General features: G+C 41.9%; 3 protein-coding genes across 7 annotated transcripts in view; 2 read left to right on the plus strand and 1 right to left on the minus strand.

Moving 5' to 3' along the window:
• igf2bp2a (insulin-like growth factor 2 mRNA binding protein 2a) overlaps positions 1-564 on the plus strand; it is a 60,178-nt gene extending 59,614 nt beyond the window's left edge. For all 5 annotated transcript variants that reach the window (XM_085248686.1, XM_085248685.1, XM_085248690.1 and 2 more), the window contains one exon: positions 184-564. In XM_085248686.1, coding sequence (XP_085104812.1) covers positions 184-282 — 99 coding nt within the window. In that variant the 3' untranslated portion in view covers positions 283-564. The remainder of the gene's footprint in view (positions 1-183) is intronic.
• A 4,446-nt stretch (positions 565-5,010) lies between these two features.
• tmem41aa (transmembrane protein 41aa) lies at positions 5,011-11,875 on the minus strand. Its single transcript, XM_085248693.1, has 5 exons — positions 11,503-11,875; positions 9,774-9,924; positions 9,131-9,292; positions 7,126-7,264; positions 5,011-6,183 (listed from the first exon to the last, which is right to left on the minus strand). Exons 1-5 carry the CDS (start codon positions 11,682-11,684, stop codon positions 5,969-5,971), a joined length of 849 nt encoding a protein of 282 aa, XP_085104819.1. The 5' UTR covers positions 11,685-11,875; the 3' UTR covers positions 5,011-5,968.
• Positions 11,637-24,091, plus strand: ehhadh (enoyl-CoA, hydratase/3-hydroxyacyl CoA dehydrogenase). Its single transcript, XM_085248684.1, has 8 exons — positions 11,637-11,807; positions 11,940-12,185; positions 13,462-13,565; positions 14,473-14,642; positions 15,002-15,113; positions 16,478-16,582; positions 20,947-21,288; positions 21,719-24,091. The coding sequence occupies exons 2-8, from the start codon at positions 12,112-12,114 to the stop codon at positions 22,969-22,971; spliced, it is 2,160 nt and encodes a 719-aa protein (XP_085104810.1). The 5' UTR covers positions 11,637-11,807; positions 11,940-12,111; the 3' UTR covers positions 22,972-24,091.
• Positions 24,092-24,671: the final 580 nt, after the last annotated feature.

Below are 24,671 nucleotides of genomic sequence, written 5' to 3' on the forward strand. Positions count from 1 at the left end.
TTTGGATGTTGCTCTGCTCATATCTGTAACGCTTTCTTTCAGATAAAGCTTGCATACTGCATTTACCTAAATGTATCTGTCTACACTTGTATTTTTATTGATGATTGTCCTTTACTTTGTTCATTATTCTTACTTGAACCTGTTATGTTCTGCTGCAGTGTTAATTCTTGATCTCTCCTACAGACTGCACAGAGGAAGATCCGGGAGATCATTCAGCAGGTCAAACAGCAGGAACAGAAGCACCAGCAGGGCGCCGCTGTGTCACCGCACCACTCCAAGTGACCAGCCGGGTGGCTCCAGTGGGCACCAGCCAATGAATGTAGCCCTCCCAAATGAACAGAGACCTATCCAGACTAAGGCCAAGGCCAAGGGGGACATGCAGGGCTGACCAGCAGCACCGGGATCAAAACCAAAGAACTTCGCTAGGGGGGACACAAGTGAGAGCCAAAGGCTGAGGGCATTGTGTGCACTGCCAGCCCTGTGAGAGCAGATAGATTGGGAGAAATCGTACTGAAGCTTAAAAAAAAAAAATTAATAAAGAAACAAAAAGACCAAAAAAAAAAACCTACAAGAAAGGCGGAAATGGCAGAAAATTTGGGAACTGTTGTCTTCACGGTTTAAAAAAAACTAGTTTGTCTCCCTGCATAACGTTATCTCTTTAGTTGGACTAACATAGGCCTAAAAAAAGAAAAGGAGAAAATGCAACTCTATTTTAACACGAGCGTGTACGAGGCATTGTGATTGATATTTTGGGTTAGAGCGAGAGCCAGCGACAGCGGACTCCTTCTCTCACGCGTGTTTGAGATATTTAGATTGTGAGATCAAATATCCTTAGCAGTATTAATGCAGTAGAAACGTGTATGGATACACACTGAGAGCATGCTCTGTTATTTTATTCATCAAAATGACAGTAGAGCTTGGTGTTAGTATTTTGCTTGTACCTGAGATTGATTGACTGAGTAATCGATTGATTGACAGCCTCCCCTTGTTTGTTCCCATTTTTAGGCCACTGAAATTTGAAAAGAAAACCCCTATAAGTAAATAAGGTGAATGGTTCTGAGTCTTTGTAACAAGCCTGTGTGTGTGCCAACGCAAAAGATAACGTCCCTTTCAAATATATCTCACCATTCATATCTGATACTAAGCTTTTTTTTTTTTTTTTTCTCTCTTTTCTTCTAATTTCTGCTTCACTTCTCATCACTCTCTCTCATCAGACACCATGTCTTTTCTTTTGTTTTTGTTTGGGTTTTTTCTTCTTCTTTTTTTTTTTTTAAAATGGGATAAAAAAATTTCCGTAGCTTTTTGATAACCTTGAACTGACTGCCACTTTTGCTCAAGAGAGGTTAAATGCAACTGAGGGATTTTTCTTTTTTTCTTTCTTTTTTTTGTAATCAGTAAAATTCTGTCATGCTGTGCAGTAGACGTCGTCTGTGTTCACGCTCGTCGTCTCCTCTTTAATCAGAGCAAAAACTGACGTCTTAACGAGCGGTGCGCGTTCGCCCGTTAACCGGTCTTCTTCGGACGCGCGCCGCCACACGCTTGGCCTTATGAGGACGTCGCAAGGGCCAGCACAGAATGTGAGCTGAGGGCCCAGTAAAGGAGGGGGACAGGGTTCGGGGCAGGGTTGGGAGGGTTAGGGGGAGGGAGGGTGCAGACCTCTGGTGTGTGGGGTGGCAGCGAGGTTGGATTTTAGGGAGGCGCTGTATGACCTGTGGTACACGACCAGCCGCAGCCGCGTTTGGCTTTAACCCTCTCTTGTCAGGGAGCTTTCTAAAAATGGCATGACAGCTGTGAATGTACAAAATGCAGCCTTTTTAGAAAAAAATACAGATATCACCCCTGCCGTGTCCAGCAGGCCAGGCCAAACGGCACACGACACAGATTGTCATCCTCTTGCTCTCTGTTCTTTTCACTTTTTTTAAAAAAGATTTTTATTAAAAAATTTTATTTTGGCGAGTTGGCCGCCTGCTCTGCGGGCACGCTGGACACGCAGGTCCTGGTGTCCCTTTGTGCTTTACTTTGAAGAACATAGAAGCTTGTTGCCTTATTTTGTCACCTTTCATACATCACCCATCAGCTTCATCTTCCAGACGCAAGGTTATTGCCAATACGCACAGCTTCCTCCGTGTGTGTGTGCGCGTGCGTGCGTGCGTGTGTGTGTATATATATATAAAAAGAGAGAGTAATATTTATGAATCTATTTTTTCCTATTTTGTCATGAGAGCTATTGATAAGAAACAAAAAGAAGACAAAGTCCTTTTCTTTTTTTCCTCAGTGGGACACTGCCATATTATTTTGAAGGGAAGTGTTTATTTTCTTGAAAAAAACTAAAACAAAAACTAGACTATGAATAATAATATAATGAATAAAAACCTGAAAAAATAGGAAAGCAGTAAAAGTGAACCACCGCGTTAACTTGTGGTCGGGATGTGAACAGTGCGCATGTCAGTATTGTGATCTACCTCAGGCTTCAGGGTACCTCAGTCCAATCTTTCATTTCTCCCTTTTTCCACATTTTTGTATGCCTTGTTAACTAATCATTTTGAGCGTTTTTAATTTTCTTTTTTAATGAAATAAAAAAAGATAAAAGATCTACAGTAATCTCTACTCTCTTCAGGTCCAGCCGACTAGTGAAACTTTGTAAAAGAAAAAATCAACTAAAATAACCGTAGTCAACGTTGTCGGACTGTTTGCCTGGACGCCATACAACCTCTTAATGATACAAAAGAATTTCCAAGTCAGTTTTTTTTGTTTTGTTTGCTAGAAAGGAATGAAGAGCAGGATCTAAGGGGTACATACCTGCCCGATGTGGTTCTGAATGTGGATGTTGTGTACTGATTTCACCTTCAAAGAAATTAAAGAGAACGAAAAAAAAAGAAAAATCAGTTGATAGAAACAGAAACTAACCGACTGTACCTCTTGTTTTTGTTTTTTTTGTTTGTTTTTCCCAACCGTACCTCCAGGTTTTTTGAGACTTTTAACAACAAACCACGACGTTTATTCACTTGTGGAAAAAAAGAACATAAAAAAATTAATTACTTTTGTTTTGTTTTTTTTATAACAACCCAATTTTACCAGCTCTATTTGATAACAGCATCCTCTGGGGTTGATTTGATGAAAACACAAAGCTGCAAAAATACACTGACAGGACTCTTGAACGTGGTGTGAAGCCCTAGTCTTCTGTGTAGAATGTAGAACAACTCTAGTCGTTGAAATGTCACTGTGTACGACAGGATAACTGTATATCTGTAAACATGTACAATAGTCGCACATTAATGCATCGTTTTCTGTCTCTCTATAACACCTACAAGTCTGCGCCTGCATTGTGAGAAATGGTGGGAGAAGTTTAGAGCGTCACAGGCTCCCTCAAGCTGACCTCTAAATGGTTTTCTCATCGATCTACCGGTTATTACATTTATTTTTTTTTGTGCTGTACATTTCAGAATTACCTCTGAATCCAAGGCTGACTTAGTTACAGTTACTAAAACAAGTGTAGGGTAAAGGAATATAATAAATAAATGATGTAGTAAAAGTTAGTTTGTTTTTGGCACTATTTTAGGGATTTTTTTTTTTTTTTTTTTTCCATCAGATGAGGATCCTTTTTTTTTTTTTTTTTTGGTCCCAGTGAACACAGATTAGCAAAATAAAACATAAAGGTCTATCAAACTCACACAATGCCTGGGGCTGCTTCAGCACGCCTCCACCACAGCCGGTACAGTACCTCATACTGATGATGTTAGCTCGCCAGACCTGATTCAATTACCCTGACCTTACCCACACGAATGCAGTACAGTGCTTCTGTTGGAGCGCTTGACTCCTGCGGTGGGCTGCTTCACTTTAGTAGGGCATGTCTGTTCGCAGTAGCACTGGAAAATTGAATCTTGTCACTTACGGTTTGTCTGACTGGCAGGAGTAGGGTTTTTTCCCCTCTTTTTTTTTTTTCCTAGAGCAGATTTGAAGTTCTTTTCTCGCATTGCAGAGGACTCCTCAGGCCTCCGCCTCTCTTGTGTTTTTGGCTCTTTACTAGAAGAGCAGGTTTCCCCTCAGCCACAATCTGAGGCAAAACCTGCAAACATCATAGTAACTTTCTTTTTTACTTCCAAGGATTTTGGCGTTTCTAGGTTCAGTAGGGTGTTGCTAGGCATTAATTTCAGTATCAGAAAAAACACACTCGCATCACTAAGGACGCACAGTGCTGTTAGTCATATCGCACAGCGGTTGAATAACTTAGGCTTTATTTCGTTTTCTGTTGATCTGGTTTTCTTGTCAGTTACACTGATTAAATGTAGTCTGGAGCAGTAGCTGGGATTCTTTATTATCCAGTCATGTTAGATCACTACTTGCTGTTAAATTGTGTCCTAGCTAGGATTTTAAACAGATTTTAAGATTGGGATGGGGGAGGTGGGGGGATAAGAAAAAGAAAATGCAAAGTAGATATGAGTGGGCAGAGTAACCAGGTCTGAAAATAAAAGTGCTGGTAAAAGTTGTTCTGCCTATGGGACTGAATATTCAACACCATCCAAATTAACAAAAACAAGTATGGATCAGGTGATGAAGGATCAAGTCTGGTCAGATGTGCAGAACCACAGCAGTGGTTTTTTTTTTTTGTTTTGTTTTTTTGTCGTCCTAACTTGTGAACTGAGAAAAATGCAAAGACTTGCATGAGACTATTGCAGGCGATCCAGTATGTACTACACGTCATATAGCACTATACTTCAATTTGTGGTTTTACATCGATCCGACTCTTAACTGCTCTTCACCATTTGGGAGATTCCTTTTGTTTCCTCAGTAGGTCACAAACCCTCACGTCCTACATTTCCCACAGGCCAAAAGGTCCCAAAAACACCTCAAGGTAATTGGTGACTGTGCACTGGACAGACATATGATCCAATGTTACTACATCTCGTGGATCCGTGCCTTTCTGGTAACAGCCATGCTGTTGTTTTGAGTTGTGAGTGAACTGTATTGCTGAGCAACCTGGATCTGAGCAATAAAGAATATTTGAAAGAAAACTTTTCACGTTTTATTATTTCAAAGGTTTTGTACCTCTCTAATAAAGGTGCTTTCAACACTTACAATCTGACACACCAAAAGTCAGTCACACTGAAAAAAAAGCCCGATGTAAGTAAAACCATTAAAAATCCCTTCATCCACCGAGTGCACTGGAGCTTCTCCTCAGTGGTTCTGTTTCATCTTGCACCGTGCACAAGATCACCAAGTATTAAATTTGAAACCCATACATTAAAACAAAATATACAAATCAGAAGAAAGACATTTTACTGCTAAACCAACAAAAAGACTGCAAAGAAGGATTTTTTTCTAGCAGGATTAAAGCTTCCAGTCACCCAAATTAACTGCACATCGGTTTTCAGACAATACCAGAGAACACCTTAACACGTTAAACACGTCCCATATAACAAGCCATTTAATCCGGTCACGCTTCTTTTCCAGAGGTCAAATTCTGGCCTCTAAATGACCCCCCCCCCCAAAAAAAGAAAGATTAACACTGAAACTGCAAGAAGCGATTGTCAAAACAATAAAAAAAAAAAACATAACATACTCGTATAAACCAAAAAGAAAAATCATAAAAGCCCCACAAAACCATCAAACATTTACACCATCTCTTTCTGGTGCTCATGGAGGTAGAAGTGTGAGTTCAAAACTCCACAACAGGCACTTTGAACACTTGCTTTCTGAACATGAGTGCAAGAGCAAAATTTCCTTAAAATGCCCCCCGCCCCTTCGTGTCACCACTGTACATTCCTACATCTATAAACATTTACTGCTGTGCCAACATGTGGCACGGAAATATCTGGTACGACATAATTCTCCTCAAATACTCCCACTGTGATTTGTCCAGGTGGCTCTGCAACAGTAAAGCACTTTACACGTGTGTGTGTGTGTTTCATTCGCTCTCGAGGGCAGAAGGCATCAGTATGTTAACAAACAAACTCAGTCCCAGGATGGATCACTGGACCTTCTTATCGAGTCCATTCTGTGACTGGATGCCAAGTTTGAGTCGCTTCTGACTGAAGCGGCGGATGAGGGCACCAGGCAGCAGAGCCATGCAGGCGATGGCCAGCAGCTGCAGGAGCCGCTCCCAGGAGAACAAGTCATCCAGCGATGACACCTCGGATAGCATGACGCCTGTCTGGACGCAGATGAAGTTGTATGGCAGGAGGCCTGAAGAAGCGGACAATAGAGCAAGAACAAATTGTGCTGAAACACGATGGGTAACTTAATTTGCAATGACAGATGCAGCGTTGTGTTGTTGTTGCTTAACCCTGTAAGGCCCAAGAACCCATAATCCTAACCCTATGCTATCACATGAAAACTGTGTTTTTCCCCCCCTTTAAAAAACAGTTACTTGTTTTTACTCTATTACAACTCATGTGGTTATACCGGAGTGTTGGCATATGCCACCATATAAATTCTTAGTGTGCATATCTATGTAGAAACCAGGCTTAAGTCTGTGCTGTGAAGAGGAGTTTAATTAGGTTTTATGCAAGCTGTAGGAGGCCTGGCACGAGCTGGTAAGTAACAACATCACAATCAATCCGATTTTTATTTCGAACATATAAGTAATAATTTTGTTAATACCCTTAAAAACAAACAAATGCATTTATCAAAATTAGTAAGGAAAAAACAATGTTTTCATGTGTGTGATGGGCGCTGGATACTAAGAGCCCACATGTGGCCGACACTGTTGCCAACATTTATACCTGTTCTGTTCCTTTTCTATTAACGATATGATTAACTTTCAACCTGAAAGTCAAAGTCAAAGAGGTTGTTGCTCTCTGTGCAAGTTTAATGACCATGACCAGATCAAAGATGCCTGCAACTCGTTTAAAGACGAGGAAATCAGTCAGTTTAAGTCAGATATGGTTATGATTTTTTATAGGCACAGAATTATCTAAATCTAGAGGCATATTAATAGATATAGCAGAGTTTTCCAGGAAGCGATAATTCAAAAAGTTAAAGCTAATAAGCTTGGTTTTAGCCTGTCAATAGTGACTGACTATTTTAAAAGCTGAAGCTGATCGTCATCCAGTATTTTGTTTTCAATGTGGAGTGCTAGACGTACCTCACTTAGTGTCACCAAGCAGAAAATCTGTGTGTGCTTACCAATGAAGACTGAGCAGAAAAAGAAGGTGATGGGGATGTTTACAATTGGGGCAGACATATTCAGAAACCAGTTGGGAGTCATGGGAAAGAACCTCAGGAAGAGCAGGAAGAAGAACAAACAGTCCTGGTTTTCCTCCACCTGGAAGACAAGGAGAACAGATCAGAGGGGCTGGAGATATTTACAGAGGCAGGCGGCAGGTGTGTGTCATTGTTCTCGTCCCCTGTTCACATCAACTAGTCACGCGCAAGTTAACTCATCAGCAAAACTATACCAAGAGTCATCTTTTCAAAGCGTTACAGTCAAGTAGTCCTTTTGGTGAATAATAATGCAAATCCAAATCTGGCATAACTCTCAGTATACTCGGATATTTGCCAAACACCCACCAGCTACGAAGAAGCTCATCTTGTCAGTACATATACGTCCGTTAAAGGCCCAGCAGGCCTACCTTATTTTGCCTGTGCGCGTGGGTTATCTCTCTCTCCTGTCCTTGGCACCGCCCTCTGCAGCTGACTCCACTCAGCACCAGGGAGTACTTTAGGTCAGGGAGAGCCACTGCTGTGTCAGCATGTGAGCTGTGCATAGGAGCGTGTTTGATCAGTTCTCTTCAACTTATTCTTTTTGTGACCCACACAGCAAAGCCATGTCTCAGGTTTTACTGCATTTGATCTCTTTCGGTTTAATTATTAAAACTTAAGAGAAAAAAAAAATTGACTTGATTGATTAAATAGAAGAAAATACATAACATTAAACATGTTAACAACACAAAAGCCATATTAAACGCAGACTACTTTAGGCCCGGAAGTAGGATTCGTCACGTCATCACTTAACAATCGGATAGATGTAGGCTGCCGGGGGATTCCCATGATGCATTGAGTTTTTCCTTTCCAGTCACCTTTCTCACTCACTATTTATTAATAGACCTCTCTGCATTGAATCATATCTGTTATTAACCTCTGTCTCTCTTCCACAGCATGTCTTTTATCCTGTCTTCCTTCTCTCACCCCAACCGGTCGCAGCAGATGGCCCCGCCCCTCCCTGAGCCTGGTTCTGCCGGAGGTTTCTTCCTGTTAAAAGGGAGTTTTTCCTTCCCACTGTTGCCAAAGTGCTTGCTCATAGGGGGTCATATGATTGTTGGGTTTTTCTCTGTATCTATGAAGCGCCTTGAGGCGACTTTTGTTGTGATTTGGCGCTATATAAATAAAATTGAATTGAATTAATGTGCAGCTGTCAGAAAGAAACAAAAACAACAACAACAACAACAACACAAACTCGTGAATTCACAAGATTAATGACTTCCTGCCAGCATTGTCCTGTTGTCTTTTTTTTTTCTTTGAGCCAGCAGTATTGCCTTCAGTGGTTACATATTTCATATTCTTTACAGATCTCCATCACCTGCTCTATCACCAGGTGTCTCTGACTGGAGTAGGTGGGACTCAATCTATTTTATGAGCAAGAAGAGTGATGTAGCAAACACCCCCTTTCACATAAGCACACATACAGCCTGAAGTAGAAAGGCCTTCCTAACAAAGAAAGCTGACATTGTGGTAGCTGTTCTCTCTGAAATTTTAGGTTATGGCTGGCTCTGTGTCAAACTTTCTCCTGGGCTTCGTGTGGGAACACAACAATGTCGCTTCTACATATTTGACAGCAGAGTCTGAAATTACACCTGTCAACCATTTCTTCCTTTTCAAGGACAAGAAGTCACTGATTTATCAGATTCTATTTGTAAAAATGAGTATACTGGATTTCTTAAAGTGATAATATGATATGGCCAATGTCTTCTTGTAGGAAGTATTATTGTTAATAATAGCTTGACAGGTAAAACCTTTGATTTTTGTAAATAAGATAAAGCGTAGCCCTCTTTACTGTTTATTTACAGCACACACAGCCAAATTAACAGTTGATCTCTGAGAAAACAACTTAATTTTAGTCCACCGGTATTTCAAAAACTTACTATCTTTGTTTCCTTCAGCGTGTTTTGTTTGTGTGACAGCCCAGTCATACCTTTCTCTGCAATGTGGAGACTTTATCTGGGAAGAGGTTCACAATGTAGTGTTTTCCAAAGAATTGGGAGAGGAGGAAGCACATTGTAGAGCCCACAGTTGTGAGCACACAGGCAAGCAGCAGTCCTTGATAGGGTCCAAATATAGCTCCCGCAAGAATGTTCTACACAATGACAAATGGAGACCAAAAGCCCGCGTTAATAGGCATCATCTGACACACAGCTCTGTGGCGTCTCTACATGCGAAAGGAGAGAAATACTTTGTGATCTAACACTGGTGTGAAGCCAGTATTTTGGCAGTTCTGCCCACTCAGATTGTCATTTGCATTATCTGAATATTCTTTTATCCTCCGCATTTATTTAAACAAGAGACACAAGCTGCATACCGCATGCTGCCCAAGTGCCTTTTGAATTTTCCTTCATCTTGCATGCAAATGTAATCTTTTCACACCTACAAGATGTGACACTTTTGGCATATTTTAGCCCATGTGTTCTCGTAATGTATTTAAACATACAAAATGCTTCATTAAAAGGATTTTACATGTGTTTTTAAGACAACCAGCACAAGAAATCTACCAGTTTTGTGCTCATCACAATGCTTGCCTTATCATCCTGGATCTATCTGTACACAGGACATTACCTTACCAGGAATGAGGATCCAGGAATAGCAAAGGACTGCTTGTAGAGATAAGCACTGCAGAAGAGGAGCAGGACATATCCAGTGTGCTCTGTCTTGTAGAACTGCAAGAGTTCAGCGAGTTCCCGGAGCTCCTCCAAGTCTGAAGGGAACTTTAACCTGTGAGAACATTGACATTTAAGTTAGTCATTTCTGTCAGGCCAGTTTCATGTTCACAGAAAGACCGGCAGCACAGAAAAAATATCATTGTGATCAAAAATGTTTTAACTTAAAGTTATTTTTAGATTTAAATACCCAAAAGAGTAACCCATGTGATTGCTGATGGGACTACAAACATGGTTCTATACCTATACCTAAATCTGCTAAAATCTGCTAAAACTGATACCAAAACAGTCTTTTTACATCACTTAAAAAACTAAGCTATTTTTTAAAGAAACTGCAATTTTTTCTAACTACCATCTGTTTTACTATTGACAAATCTCACTTCAATCCAAGATAAGTACAAAGAATGAAGTGAGTTTCTTTGAAAAGTTCATTCTTTGTGAGACAGAGTCAAACAGTTAGCATCACACTGTTGCTGCAGATTTTGTCAGCTGCACATTTATGGATGCAAATATCCCATCCCACCACATCCCAGAGGTGCTCTATTAGATTGAGATCTGGTGACTGTGGAGGCCATTTGAGTGCAATGACCTAATTTTCATGTTGAAGAAACCAGATTTAGTGTATCTGACACAGTGCATTATTCTTCTGGAAGAAGACAATGGACACACTGCTGCTATAAAGGAAAGAACCTGGTCAACAATGACACTCAGGTAGGCTGTGGTGATAAACAATGGTCAGCTGGTACAAAAGTACCCAGAGGGTGCTGGAAAATCTGCTTTGAATTCCAGCATCAGTTTCCTTTTCCTATGTAATCTTCTGCCCTGTAGCCCATCTGATTCAGGGCTTGATGTGCTGTGAAAACAAGCCATGTTCACCCAGAGAACTGCCACTCACACCGTGTGATTGGCTGATTATACATTTGTGTTAACAAGCAGTCAAAAAGTGTACCTAATGAGCAAAAGTATTATTTTAGGCTAATGAATGATATGAGGATCCCATTACACCTCTTTCTATGAAGTATCTGAATGACACAAACACGGGAAGGAGGTTTCCTCACTCAAAAATGGGACCTCGCTTGAAAACTTGAATGCTCTGCATGTAATTTAGAGTCCTGGCTTGGTGCAACTTTTATATGGGAAAAATCGTGACTTGGTTTGGGATGACACAGCTTTGAGCGTGTTCTTTTTCATTCATTACCAAAACTACACTTCAGTGGGAAAAAAAGGTTGAGCCCAGATAAACGCAAAATAATGCAGGAAGAGCTGGACACTGTTAATCTACTGTATTAAAACCAAATTACATTTCTACAGTAAACAACAACACAGCACTTGTCAATTATGACCTGATGACAACCCTCACAAGTTAAAACAGAAGCAAAAACTGGACTTGCTGTTTTAACTTTAGCTTTTCCAAAAGAGGCTTCAGTTAGAGTTAGTTAGTTTTTAGAGTCACTGCTTTTTGAAGGGGGGTTAAAAGCCTGCACATACGCTGCCTGTGCCTTATGAGCTGCATGCTAACATTAGCTTACTAGTGACCCAGCAGGGTCCAATTTAAATAAAGCTAAATTATGCACAGCATATAACAAAGCCCCAAACTATGGGTTACCAGCCAGCGGCTAAATATACCAGTCACCTGCTGGGTTCTTCTTCGTCTAAGGAGTCGCCGGGCTGCTGCTGTTGCTCCTCGGACACATGTCCAGCCTCGGCGCTCCGGACAGAACGCTTTCTTGGTCCCGCGGGGAGGTACAAGGACAGGGAATATAGATACAAGCTGGCTGCGGCGACAACCGTAATTAGTCCTACGAGTGAACGCATGTTCCCCTGAGTTTGATAGCCAGAAAAAAGCTTCACGTCCCGGTTGCTGTCAGCGAGAATAGCAACGGCAAGAAGCGGCAACCAACCGCCGCAGTGACGTCACATCCCCATGTCAATAGAACAGTTAAAATATTCAAATTACTAACCCACTAGCACCCACAAGTATATCTTATAATTTAATAGTCAGATTAAAGTACATATCAATAATATAAAAGGCGGGGAAAAATAATTATTTATATTCTCTGCTTCCGATAGGGGGCGATAAGCGCGAGTGTTTGCCGCAGAAGAAGAGCGTTTGTTTACACGGAGGGGGAGGAAGTGTGACAAAGGTGATGAAGGATTGCTAACTGGATTAAAGTCAAGTTTCAAAGTTCAGTCTGCACTGCAAAAAAGAGAGTGCGACAACTCCAAGTATTCCTTCGACACCATGGCTCAGTACACTCGCGTTTCGGGATCCGTGGGCTTGATTACTCTCCAAAGTCCTCCCGTTAATGCACTCAGGTGAGCCGATTTAATGAACTTGGTCTGCACAACTTCTTATACTGCATTTTTCTATTTTTTAGCGTGTCTCGTAATGCGAATTCACATGTGCCTGATTGATTTTATATACAGTAGAGCTGTAGCTGCAACAGCAATTTGCAGCTTACACAAGAACAAGTAGAAAAGTAGAAAGTAGAAATCACGAAAGAGAGCTTTGTGCACCAGAAGATAGTAACTCAGGGGTTTTACCAGAGGGTGGCGTCAGAGAGAGTGATCCTCTGATTGCTGTTGTAAATGGCTTGAACCATAATCTGTCAAACATGAGTGATATCAAGTCTTTCTGTGCCAAAGTTGAAGTGACTGTTATGTCCTTTATTTATCCAGTAAAAAGACTTATCATACTTAATGTTTTTTTAAATAAATCTGGCCAAGAGGGAAGTAGAAAATTAAAACAAATACCATATTAGTTGTATAAAGATATTTTAATTTGCCATAAAGAAGTGGATTGCTTATAATGTAGAGCGCAGAGTCGCTACTTGCAAAACAGGTCCTTTGTTTATTTTATATACACCCCTTCATAAACCCTGGTGTCTACAGCCTGTTTACAAATAGACACAAAGGTTTTGTAGTTGGTACTTTTTATAGACGGCTGTCTCATCATGCAGATTATTCCTAAACTGGCAGCTGCCATTCTTCTGCATATAGAGTCAGTAGGTTTTCATACCTTTAAGTACATTTTAGTGATCGGTTAATGTCATTCACGGCATTTACTTCAGGGTGATTTATTACCACCGCTGCTTTAGGAACAGCTTGAGGCTTAATACATTACAACAGAGAACTGTGATTAATTAACAGCTCACTAAAAACTCACCCAACCACAGTGTGATCTACTGGACCCTGGAACCTTTACTGGACCTCACAAGTTTACTTTAAGTCACTTAAGCTGTAGCAATAAATGAATCTATTTACTCCTTAGTTATGCTATCGTTGCCCTGTTTTATAGACATTTTCTCATCTTGTTTTTTTTTTTTTTTTTTTAAATTCTATTCTGATGTGTACCTTAACGGGAAATCGACTGTATGATGCATTTTATTAGCTTCGTAAGATAAAATTATCAAAAAATAAAGTACATAGATGTTAATTATCAAAGTTTATACTGCTGTGCCTGTATTTGTTACATGCTTTTATTTTAAATTTGTGAAGAAGGGCTACAGCAGAACAGTTTACTGTTAAGTTTCAAATTTCACAAAGGGTGGAAAAAAAGGCCAAATAAAGTCGTGACTTTTTCCTCATGCAGTGCAGCGGTGAGGCAAGGCATTGTGGACTTGATGCAGAGAGCACTCAGTGAGCCAGAAGTGAAGTCTGTGGTCATCTGTGGCCAGAATGGGATATTCTGTGGGGGTATGCACATTTATTTTTTTATTTTTTTATTTTTTATTTTATAATGTAAGTGTCTCTGTCTGCCCATCTTCTTTCACTTATCCTATTGAAATTATTTTTTAAAGTATATTTTAAAAACATGCTCCATGACAGATTGGATCAAGTTGATCCCACTTTGTTCTTCTGGTGTTTTCCCTTCAATTTGAGTTCCCTTCAGAGTGGGCACCTCGAGTCCCTAAAAAGGGAACAAAGTAAAAAAAAAAAAGGCCTGTATTTATATAGCGCTTTTCTAGTCCCTAAGGACCCCAAAGCGCTTTACATATCCAGTCATCCACCCATTCACGCACACATTCACACACTGGTGATGGTAAGCTACATTGTAGCCACAGCCACCCTGGGGCGCACTGACAGAGGCGCCCCAGGGTGGCTGTGTCAGTGAAGTTCACAAGCAACCAAACATATTAGTGATACTCTAACAAAATAAACACATTTTCAGTAGGTTTTTTTTTTGCCCTTTTTATTAATTTAATGTTAATATTCCATCATTAAAAGGTGATTTGTTGCATACACATAATGCAGTAAACAATACAATACATGGCATTTGCAGGTGTAAACACAAAAGCAAAACCAGAAGTAAATAATTTCACATAGAAATAATCCTAAACTGTACATTTTTCAACTATTTGTGTCATTATGTCCACCATCATTTAACTTGGAGCTTATTTGCTTAACCGTTGTGTTTCATTCTATAAAATATGAAAAATAGAGAAACGTGTTTTTTTCTCAACTAGAACCCAAATATGTCTGTCAGACAAGGTTGAGAAAAGTAGAAAAGAGCTACACAAAATAATGAATTGCTGATCTGCATATCATGACCTTTCTTTCTCCAAGTTTCTGATCATTTTGTCGATTTGAATTTATGCAACAGGAGCAGACATCAAGGAGTTTGGGGGACAGATGTCTGGGCCTCCTCTGATACCGATGATCCATGCCATCGAGGCTGCTTCCAAGCCCGTGGTGGCAGCTATAGAGGGGATCGCTTTAGGTGGAGGCCTTGAGTTGGCACTTGGCTGTCATTATCGGATCGCACACTCTAAAGTTAGTTCATGCTTCAGATCTCTGTCCCTGTCAGCCAGTGTCTCTTTAATGTCAGCGATGTAACGCATCGATGTCTGTCAGTATCTGGCATGTTGTGAAGCTTTTGCATAATAATGTTTTTTGTTTTTTTTTTAAATAAATTTGCAAATGACTAGAAAAAGAGTGAGTTTGTCTGTCAGACTTGAAAAGGTTCTTATCTGTCCAGAATACATTTGATATTTATGTCACTCACAGAAGCCAGGCAGAATAACACATATCATATTCAAAGAATATTTCCAGAAACATTTTTCTCTAATGTCTAAACCTCCACAGTTCAGTACGTCCCGTTTATCAAATTTTGTGCCTTTATGTCTTTTCAGGCCAGAGTGGGACTTCCAGAGGTGACTCTGGGGCTGCTGCCTGGTGCAGGGGGAAGCCAACGTTTGCCGAGGCTCATCGGTGTCCCGGCTGCCTTGGACCTCATCACCACAGGTAGCAGAAAGAAGTTAACACTGTCTGACTTTGATTAATAAAGTTTCCTAAACTTGGCGACTCCCAGCAACTTTTGGTTTCTGAAGAAGAGCACGCCCTAAAACGTTTGATAATAAAGCACCCAGACGTGTCACTGTATGCAGTCCTGCTAAAAACTAATGAGAAACTATTCAGTAGCTTGTAGAACCGCCTATAGAGGCAATAGTTTGACTTTATAGCCTCTCACATCATGTGTTTACAACATTGCTTCATTTCATTGAGGTTTGCTGGCATTTGAGTATACAGAGCTCTCTTAAGGTCTCAACACAGCATATTAGTCACTGGGCCTACAGCAAGTGTTGTAGATTTGCTGTTGTGGTTGGGCTCATCGTCCAGTTCAATGACCCAATTTTGGCCGAGCTTTAGCTCACGGACAGAGAGCCTCATATTTGACTCTAGAATACTTTGGTATACAGAGTCTGAATGATCAGCCCTTCACCACAGTGGTTAACTGTTGTTGTGAGGTGTTTGTGCTGATGCTGTGTTTTGTTTTCTGTGCATTATGACCAAACATCTCCACTTTGTCTTGTTTGTCCAAATCACATTGTTCCAGAAGTCTTATGTTTTGTTCAGATGCAATTCTGCAAATAGAGCTGTGCTGCCTCTGGAGAGAAGAGGCTTTCTCCTGGAAACCAAACAAGTCATATTTGTTCAGTGTGTCTCTGATTGTACAACCATGACTTTAATATTTAACGAACAAACTAAGGCCTAAGATGTTGCTCTTAAGTTGGTTTATTTTATTTTTTATTTTTTGCCGTTTCTCTGATTGTTGCACGCTGTGACCTTGAGGTGAATTTGTTTGGATGTTGGCAGTCTACCAAAGCTCCTGCTTTCATAGAAATGCTCACACTTGCTAATGATCATTTATTTAACTGTATTTGATTAGCAGCACCTGTCTGCTGCTTACCCCTGTAATTCCTATGGAAACAGCAAGGGTTTTTTTTTTTTTCTTTTTTCACATGTGACTGAAAATAAAATCAAAATAAACCAGGAGACAGTTTACATTGATGACCAGCAGAGGTCAGCGTGAATTAACGTTTTACTATGTGATGCTGCAGGAGCGATTCACTGCCCTGTTCAGAATGTCTGAAATGTTCCTCACAAACTATAATTCTTCATCTTTTGATTTTTTTTAAAAGTCTATTTTACTCTATTATGCTATTTAGTTTTGTGAGACGTTGCCTTTATTTAACTAAAACAGGAGATGATGTGGTTTTAAGCTAAGCGTCTAAATGCCAAGGTCACCTGAAACGGTCATCATTAATTCATATTATGTTCATCATATCATTCATATGGAGCCTTGACGACACTCATGTCTCCCACAGGTCGCCACGTGACTGCCGCAGAGGCACTGAAATTCGGATTAGTGGACCAGATTACTGATCACAACACTGTGAATGTAGCTGTGAAGTTTGCCCAGCGAGTCGCAGGTGAGATGTGGATGAAGGGAAAAAAAGAAGCAAATGGTACTCACTGGCTTATTATACTCTCTCTCTTCACTGGTTTAAAAATTGATTCTGTGAAAGCAGGGAAGAAATTCCACCTAGAGCAGTTATTTTAGGCGAGTCTGACATCAAGAAGCGCTGATATGTAGGTTGTGGAAGTAAAAGGAAGGAGAAAATGCAGCAGCCAGATCCTTCACCACAGAAGCCATAAATGTTTCATGGATCTGTCAGATGTGCTCTGATGTCTTCACTGCTTTTGCTGTATTATTCAGAAGGGCGAAAAGGGACAAACTTTCCTAGAATATTCATAACGGGCCCTCACCAGTCATTTTGGAGGATGAGGATTTCCCCCACACGTGCGTACCAGCCTCATTTACTCGCTGAATGGGCTGCGAAGTGTGCCACATCCCTGTAGTTTAGGATGATTTATCAGTCAGTGGAAAGAGCGGCCCATTCATATTTGCTAGATGGTGATAAATAGTGACAGAAAGCATTGGTAGACTCAGCCTGAATGAAAAAGTATGACAAAATTTTTCAGTCATCTAGTTTACTTTTTGGAAAAAAGCCTCAATTTTTACCGGTCTTTGCGCTAAGCTAAGCAACCTCATATTAGGCATACAGACACAAGTACTATGAAACCTTTCATCCAACACTCAGCAAGAAAGCGGAGAGGCATATCAGAAGGTGTGTCCTAGGATGCTAAAGGCGTGTGCTGCTGAACTTGGGGAGCCGCTACAACGAGTCTTCAACCTCAGTCTGCGACTGGGGAGAGTGCCCGCCCTATGGAAGACATCCTGCATCGTCCCGGTCCCCAAAAAGAACCGGCCCAATGAGCTGAATGACTTCCGACCGGTGGCACTGACGTCACATCTTATGAAGACTCTAGAGCGGCTCTTCCTCAACCTCCTCCGACCACAGGTACAACATGCCCAGGACCCACTACAGTTTGCATACAAGGTGGGTGTCGGAGTGGAGGATGCCATCCTGTACCTCCTACACAGAGCCCACTCACACCTGGATGGGGGAAAAGGCACGGTCAGGATCCTGTTTCTTGACTTTTCCAGTGCCTTTAATACCATCCGGCCCTGTATGCTTCAGGAAAAACTGAACAGGATGGAGGTGGACCCCTGCCTGGTGGCTTGGATCTCCGACTACCTCACCGACAGACCACAGTACGTCAGGCTGAAGGACATCACGTCTGACACAGTGGTCAGCAGCACAGGAGCACCACAGGGAACTGTGCTGTCCCCTCTTCTCTTCACCCTGTACACCTCTGACTTCTGCTACAACTCTGAATTATACCATATTCAGAAGTTTGCAGATGACACGGCCATCATGGGGTGTATCTGGGATGATCAGGAAGAGGAGTACAGAAGTCTGGTGAGGAACTTTGTCGCATGGAGTCACACAAACCACCTGCAACTCAACACCTCAAAGACTAAGGAACTGGTTGTGGACTTCGGGAGGTCCAGAGAAGGTCCACTGCCAGTTCAGATAGAGGGGGAGGAGGTGGAGGTGGTCAACAAGTACAAGTACCTCGGGCTGTGGGTGGACAATAAACTGGACTGGTCATGCAACACAGAGCACCTGTATAAAAAAGCCCAAAGCCGACTGTACTTCCTCAGGAGGCTGAGGTCTTTTAACATCTGCAGGAAGCTCCTGAGGATGTTTTACCAGTCGGTGGTTGCTGGAGTACTTTTCTATGCTGTGGTGTGCTGGGGGAGCAGCACAGCAAAGAAGGACTCATCCAGGCTGGAGAAACTGATCAGGAGGGCTAGCTCTGTGGTCGGCATGAAGCTGGACACTCTGGTGACAGTGGCAGAGAAAAGGACATTAAAGAAACTGATGGACATTATGAACAATGCTGGGCATCCTCTGCACACGGCCATAAACAATCAGAAGAGTCTGTTCAGTGACAGGTTGCTTCTCCCCAAGACAAGAACTAACAGACTTAAAAATTCCTTTGTCCCACATGCCATCAGACTGTTTAACTCCTCTCTGGAGGGGAGAGGGAGGGGAAACAGGAGGACAAAGGAGGGGGGAACAACTAAGCTGCAGTGCCTCTGCACCTCACTGTGCAATACCTTGTGCAATACTTTTTGTAAATAGTCAACAGTGCAATAGACTCAATACTTGAAATGTGCAATTCACTTGTATTTTTATTTTTTATTCCTATTTATTCTATTTATCCCCTTTGTATATTTTATTTATATTATATATATATATATATATATATATATATATATATATATATATATATATATATATATATATATAACAGTTCTGTAACTGTAACTTCGGTCGTTGCTGTGCTTTTTTTGGAAGTCGAATTTCCCAGAGGAACCCACCTGAGGGATTAATAAAGTTCTATCTTATCTTATCTTATCTTATCTTATCTTGCTATATTCCCTCTAGTACTGCAGAATAATGCACACACCACCCACTCTGCTGTGTGGTTCGGTGAGGGGAAGGTACATTTTGTTTAGTCCTGCCTCGGCATAGCCCTGCGAGAGCTTATGTTTCTTCTCCACGAAAGGAACGTGAGATGATGTTTTCATGACTACCCTGTAGGGTGCGTGCTAGATTTTTTTTTTTTTTGATTTATTTATTTTTATTCCAGAGATGTCATCTTCATCTCTGGTGAGATTTCTTGGCAGTGACGGCTCATTTCGAAGGCATTTATGTTGGCAGCAATCTCACTACATCTGCACAAAACGTTAACAGTTAAGTCTTTAGGTTTGATTTACAATCAAAAGATGATTACAGTCTTGTGCTTTTTTTTTTTAAAAAACATTTTTTTTACACAAATGTTTTTTGTTTTTTTCCCTCCGCAGTCTACTGCCAAGTTGACTTTGAGTGGGTGAGGAAGTGAGTGTTGTTGGTAAAGCCGAGGCTTAGAGTGAGTCAGACGGAGAAGCCAACGGCGTACAAGATGGGAGATTTGAGGAGATCGGGCCGAATCTGTGGAGGTTTTTAACAGATATTCCAGTCTTTTAGGTTGACGAGCAGGGGTGTTAAGTAGGGACGAGAAATGTGCAATTAACTTTACAAACCGAGCGTGACTGTTTGTGACATCGAGACGCGCAGCTGACGACACCCACGGAGTACAATCAGTCTGTGCACACAGTGTGTGGGTACATATTTATCCAAAGAGCAGTTGCACTTAAACTGATGCACGTGTGGCCTCGCAGATGTACACACACACTCACACACACACACACTCACAACACACACCATATACACGCAAGCTCGCGAGTCGAGGCTGGTGACGAGATTAACTTTTTTACCCCAGCGGTTGCAACATCTGTCCCGCTACATCTGTGAGGACGGCCAGGATTCCCAACCGCTGCGCAACAAATCCACAGCTCGACCATTTACAGATTAAGCGCTTCAATAATACTCTCCTAAATTACACATGAATCGCATTGCACTGACACACAATACTTCACAGACATTTATTGTAGACAGAATGTGCATTAAACTGGTTTAAAATGACCCTCATAAGTCATTCCACACTTACAGTATGTTGTTTTAGGCAAAATACCTCCTTACTAAGTGGATACTCATAATCAAATATGGCCACTGTCCCTTTAAGCTTTGCCATGGTGACCCAGTTTCTGGCCCAGACCCATGGCTGAGTGTAATTCAGTGGAGCTGTGAAGGAGACAGGAACGGGAATTAAGATTTTTAACAAGGTTTTAGCCGAGTGGTCATCTTCTTCACAGTCATTGTTCCTCAGGCTTGAACACATCAGATGGGAAATCTTACGTTCGAAAGTTTTAGTATCTTTATATTAAATCTTTTCATGTAATTTGGCACGTGGGGGGGAGAAATGATGTTGCTCAAAGGATTGCGAATTCAGTTTATCCCCCCCTCTCTTCTTTGCTCTCACAGTTGGAAATTTACCTGCTATTTTGTCTGTTTTGCTTTTCATTCTGTTTCAGATCTGCGTTATTCAAGGTGAATGGTAACAGTAAACTGGCAAGGTCCCTCCCATTATCTGGGAATGGTCTGTCAAATCCCTCTGCACGTATAAGCTACCGGGCTATCTAGTGATTGAGTGGATGAGTGTGCCTGAAAAACCAATTACACCTGGACTGTGTGTGCTGAGAGCTGGTTGACAAATTTGAGAAGGTGGAAAAGAGTGGTACCTCTGGAAGATGGGAGGCATTTTTCGGTTTGAAAAGTTGAATTGTGCAGAGGCATCTGCACAGAAATCAGAAATGTAATTGCAGACTACAGGTTTAGCTGTCAGAAGTGTGACGAAGCTGAAAGCAGGCGATCATTCGGCTGGGGTCACATCGTCCTTTTTTTCTTTCTTTCTCTTTTTTTTTTTTTCCCCCCTGCAGATCAGCCGCTGGATGCACGTCGTATAAGCACATATCCGTGTCTGTGCCCCTCTGATGTGGCTGTTCTGTTTGAGGAAGTGATGCAGAAGGTGCGCCGGACTGCCCGTGGAGCCATAGCACCAATTGCGTGTGTCCAGGCGGTGCGCGCAGCGGCCACCCTGCCCTACAATCGGGGAATGGAGCGGGAGAGAGAGCTGATGGCTACTCTCTTCACCTCTGGCCAGGCCCGCGCTCTGCAGTACTTTTTCTTTGCTCAGAGAGCCGTCGGCAGGTGGAGCATGCCCAGTGGAGCCCGCTGGGATACGAGCAAGCCCAGGCCTGTACATAAAGCAGCTGTGATTGGTAAGGGCTTTTGTGGCTTTTAATTTCTACTTGTCCCAAGCTTTTCATTTATCACAAGCTCGTTGACTCATCTCACTATCCGAGTGGCATCTCTACATCCAGGTTGCCTATGGAAACTAAGCCCTTGTTTACACTTCAGCTGAGTTTTAATGGATGTCTCTTCCCTGCCGCGAGGCTTGGATGTATGACAATCTGGATATGTGAAGCTCAGCAGCTTGTGTATTAAAATTGCAGGCTTTGGAAAAACGCTATGCTGCCAATGTAAAACTATTTACAGTCTAGCATTGCACAAAATGTTCCGTGTATATATTTATATCCTGTAATTTAACAGAAATGTCTCTGGCATTTGCATGGCTGTTGGTTCCGATATTTTTCCCCCCCCTATAGTCAGCGTGATTTTTGGTTTTGTTTTGTTTTTTTGTCGTTTCAGGTCTTGGCACCATGGGAAGAGGCATAACTGTTGCCCTTGCACAGGCAGGGTTCTCCGTGGTAGCTGTGGAGACTCAAGAGAAGCAGCTGATGGAGGCAAAGCAGGCAATATCAGGCATGTTGGAGCGAGGGGCTAAGAGACGTGGGGTCGCTCCTGCTCTAGACAAGATCAATTACGGCCGTAACATCCAGTCGGTAGCAGATGTCGACCTTGTCATCGAAGCTGTGTTTGAGGACATGGCTCTGAAAAAGAAGGTCTTTCAGCAGCTGTCCGCTGTTTGTAAACCTAGCACGTTCCTGTGCTCAAACACCTCTGGATTAGATATCGACCAGCTGGCCTGTCAAACCCGCAACCCAGAGCTTGTGGTTGGGATGCACTTTTTTGCTCCAGCCCACGTCATGAAGCTGCTGGAGGTGGTTTATGGGCCAAAATCCTCTCCTCTTGCTGTGGCAACTGCCATGCAACTGGGAAAGAAAATTGGGAAAGTCAGTGTGGCGGTTGGAAATTGTCGGGGTTTTGTGGGGAACCGCATGCTGAAGCCGTATTTGGAACAAGCCCTCTTCTTGTTGGAAGAGGGAGCCACACCTGAGTTTGTGGATCAAGTGCTGGAGGAGTTTGGGTTTGCCATGGGTGTGTTCAGAATGTCTGACCTCTCTGGGCTTGATGTGGGCTGGAAAGTGAGGATGGCTGATGGCTTGGCAATGCCCGACCCGACAACGGGACAGCCAACGAGGCTCCGACAAGGTCGTAGGTACAGCCCCCTGGGAGACCTGCTCTGCGAGCAGGGACGGTTTGGTCAGAAAACAGGCAGAGGGTGGTATCAGTATGATAAACCTGGCAGTCAGGTGGCTAAGCCTGACCCTTGGTTGCACAGCTTCCTTGATGAGTACCGAGCCCGGCACGCTTTGGTGGCACACCGCATAGACCACCAGGAGGTGCTGGAGCGCTGCCTCTATTCCATGATCAATGAGGGCTTCCGCATCCTGGAGGACGGAATAGCCGCAGGGCCTGAAGACATCGACGTCATTTACGTGTTTGGCTACAGCTGGCCTAGACACCACGGAGGCCCCATGTTTTACGCTGCCACAGTTGGCCTAAACAAAGTCCTTGAGAGGCTCGAGCACTACTACCAGGCTCACCCTGATGTGCCCAGCCTGCAGCCCTGCCACTTGCTCAGGAAGCTGGTGGCCAGCGGCAGCCCACCAATCCAAAAGTGGAGGGAAGTGATTAAGAAAGTCCGCAGCCAGCTGTAAACAACATTTCAACTTTAATGTGTTAATGCACTTCTGAGTTTACAAGCTGATTAAATGTTGACTTGCATAATCAAATAATAAGAAGCACCTGTAAAACTAAATGCATTTACCTTAAACCAAAAAAGGACCTCCTGTCTTTGCCAACTGCATTTGTTTTTTATCATGACAGGAAAATTGCTCACCTCATAGATGAATATGTTCAACATGAAATACTAATAAAAACAGTGTCTATTGTGTATTAGTAGCAGTAATAAAGATTGATACAATAGATTGATCCAAAAAATTAATCTTCAGGAGTAGAATGGCACGCGCTTTAAGGAAAATTAACCATAATTTGGAAAAATAAACTGAAAGAAAAGTGTGACGGGAGTAGATGAACAGCACAGTACTGGGGATATTTGCAGGAAGCAAGTCATCTTAGTGTACGTGAAATGTCAGCTGATAAGAATAACAGAAGGAAGAAATTATACATCTTCAGCAGAGATGGATGACTGCGGGGAGGAGGGACCTCCTGTGGCGTTCAGCAAAGTACTTAGTCATTCTGTCTCTGGTGGACCAGACCACTGTGGAGAGGCTGGGCAGTGTTGTCTGTAGATAGACAGACAGATACTTTATTGTCCCCATGGGGGAAGTATGACTTGGACACTGCAAAGCCAGACCCCTCAACAAATATGGGCACTCGGCACCAACAGATACAGATTTAAAAGCCCAAAGGATAAGAACATCACTCAGACTGGATTTGAACTGCAGCCTCGTTTTATTTTGATCTTACTGACAGTTTGTACAGTTTGACTGTATTATCATTTCTTATATTTTGTCTACTTTATTCACACACGGAGGTGGACACAATACTAGGAGTGGCCACAGTGAAAAACAGACCTGACCAGGCTTTGAAGCCAGCGAATGTATTGCAGCAGATGAAGCTCTACAGAGGAAATAAAACTAATAATTGTGAATAAAATGTCTTTACTTAAGTTTGTGCTTTTAAAATTGTTTACCAAAAACATATATGGCACATAATATGCTAACGTTTGAATGTAAATTAACTTTTTGCTTTTCCTGGTTGTCACTAATGATACTGCACAGTATAATCTGACTCTTCCAATAAAGACTTTATACAATCAGGTGTTGATCTGTTGTGATTTATACAAAAAAATGAATGATTGGTCCTCATCAAAATGATGCAATATCTAAAATCTAAAGTTTATTTAGTCAAATAATGAATCATTAAGGAAAGTGTGATCGGTATAAGCTGAATATATATATTTCAATTAAATTAAACATTTTACATTATATTTATATATGTAACATGTAATCAGATTACTTCAAGCAGGCATTTTGGGGCTTGAATATGTTTAAGTGTAGCGTTGTGCACCGCTTTTATTTGGCTTCTTCACGGGGTTCCACGTCACTTGTCCACAGGGTCTCCTTGGGTCTGTGTTTTCTGCTGACTCAGCCGAAGCGATGACACAGGAGAGCCGGGGGAGACGCGCAACTCTAAATTGCGTTTATAGAAATCAATGGCTCACTCTCAAGTAAATCCCATCCCACGTCCAGCAATGAACAGATGTTCGGGTTGCCACCTAGCGGTAAAAACACTCCACGCTGAGCATCTGGCTTGTGTTGATGTATTGCTCCATATTCTTTCTTTCTTTCTTTCTGTATTTATTTATTTATTTATTTGTCCCCGATCTGCAGAG

This window comes from Mchenga conophoros, linkage group LG16 (assembly GCF_057382185.1).
Source record: "Mchenga conophoros isolate Kocher_MC1m ecotype Shallow Benthic linkage group LG16, M_conophoros_male_GT1.1, whole genome shotgun sequence".
In the NCBI taxonomy this organism is placed as follows: Eukaryota; Metazoa; Chordata; class Actinopteri; order Cichliformes; family Cichlidae; genus Mchenga; species Mchenga conophoros.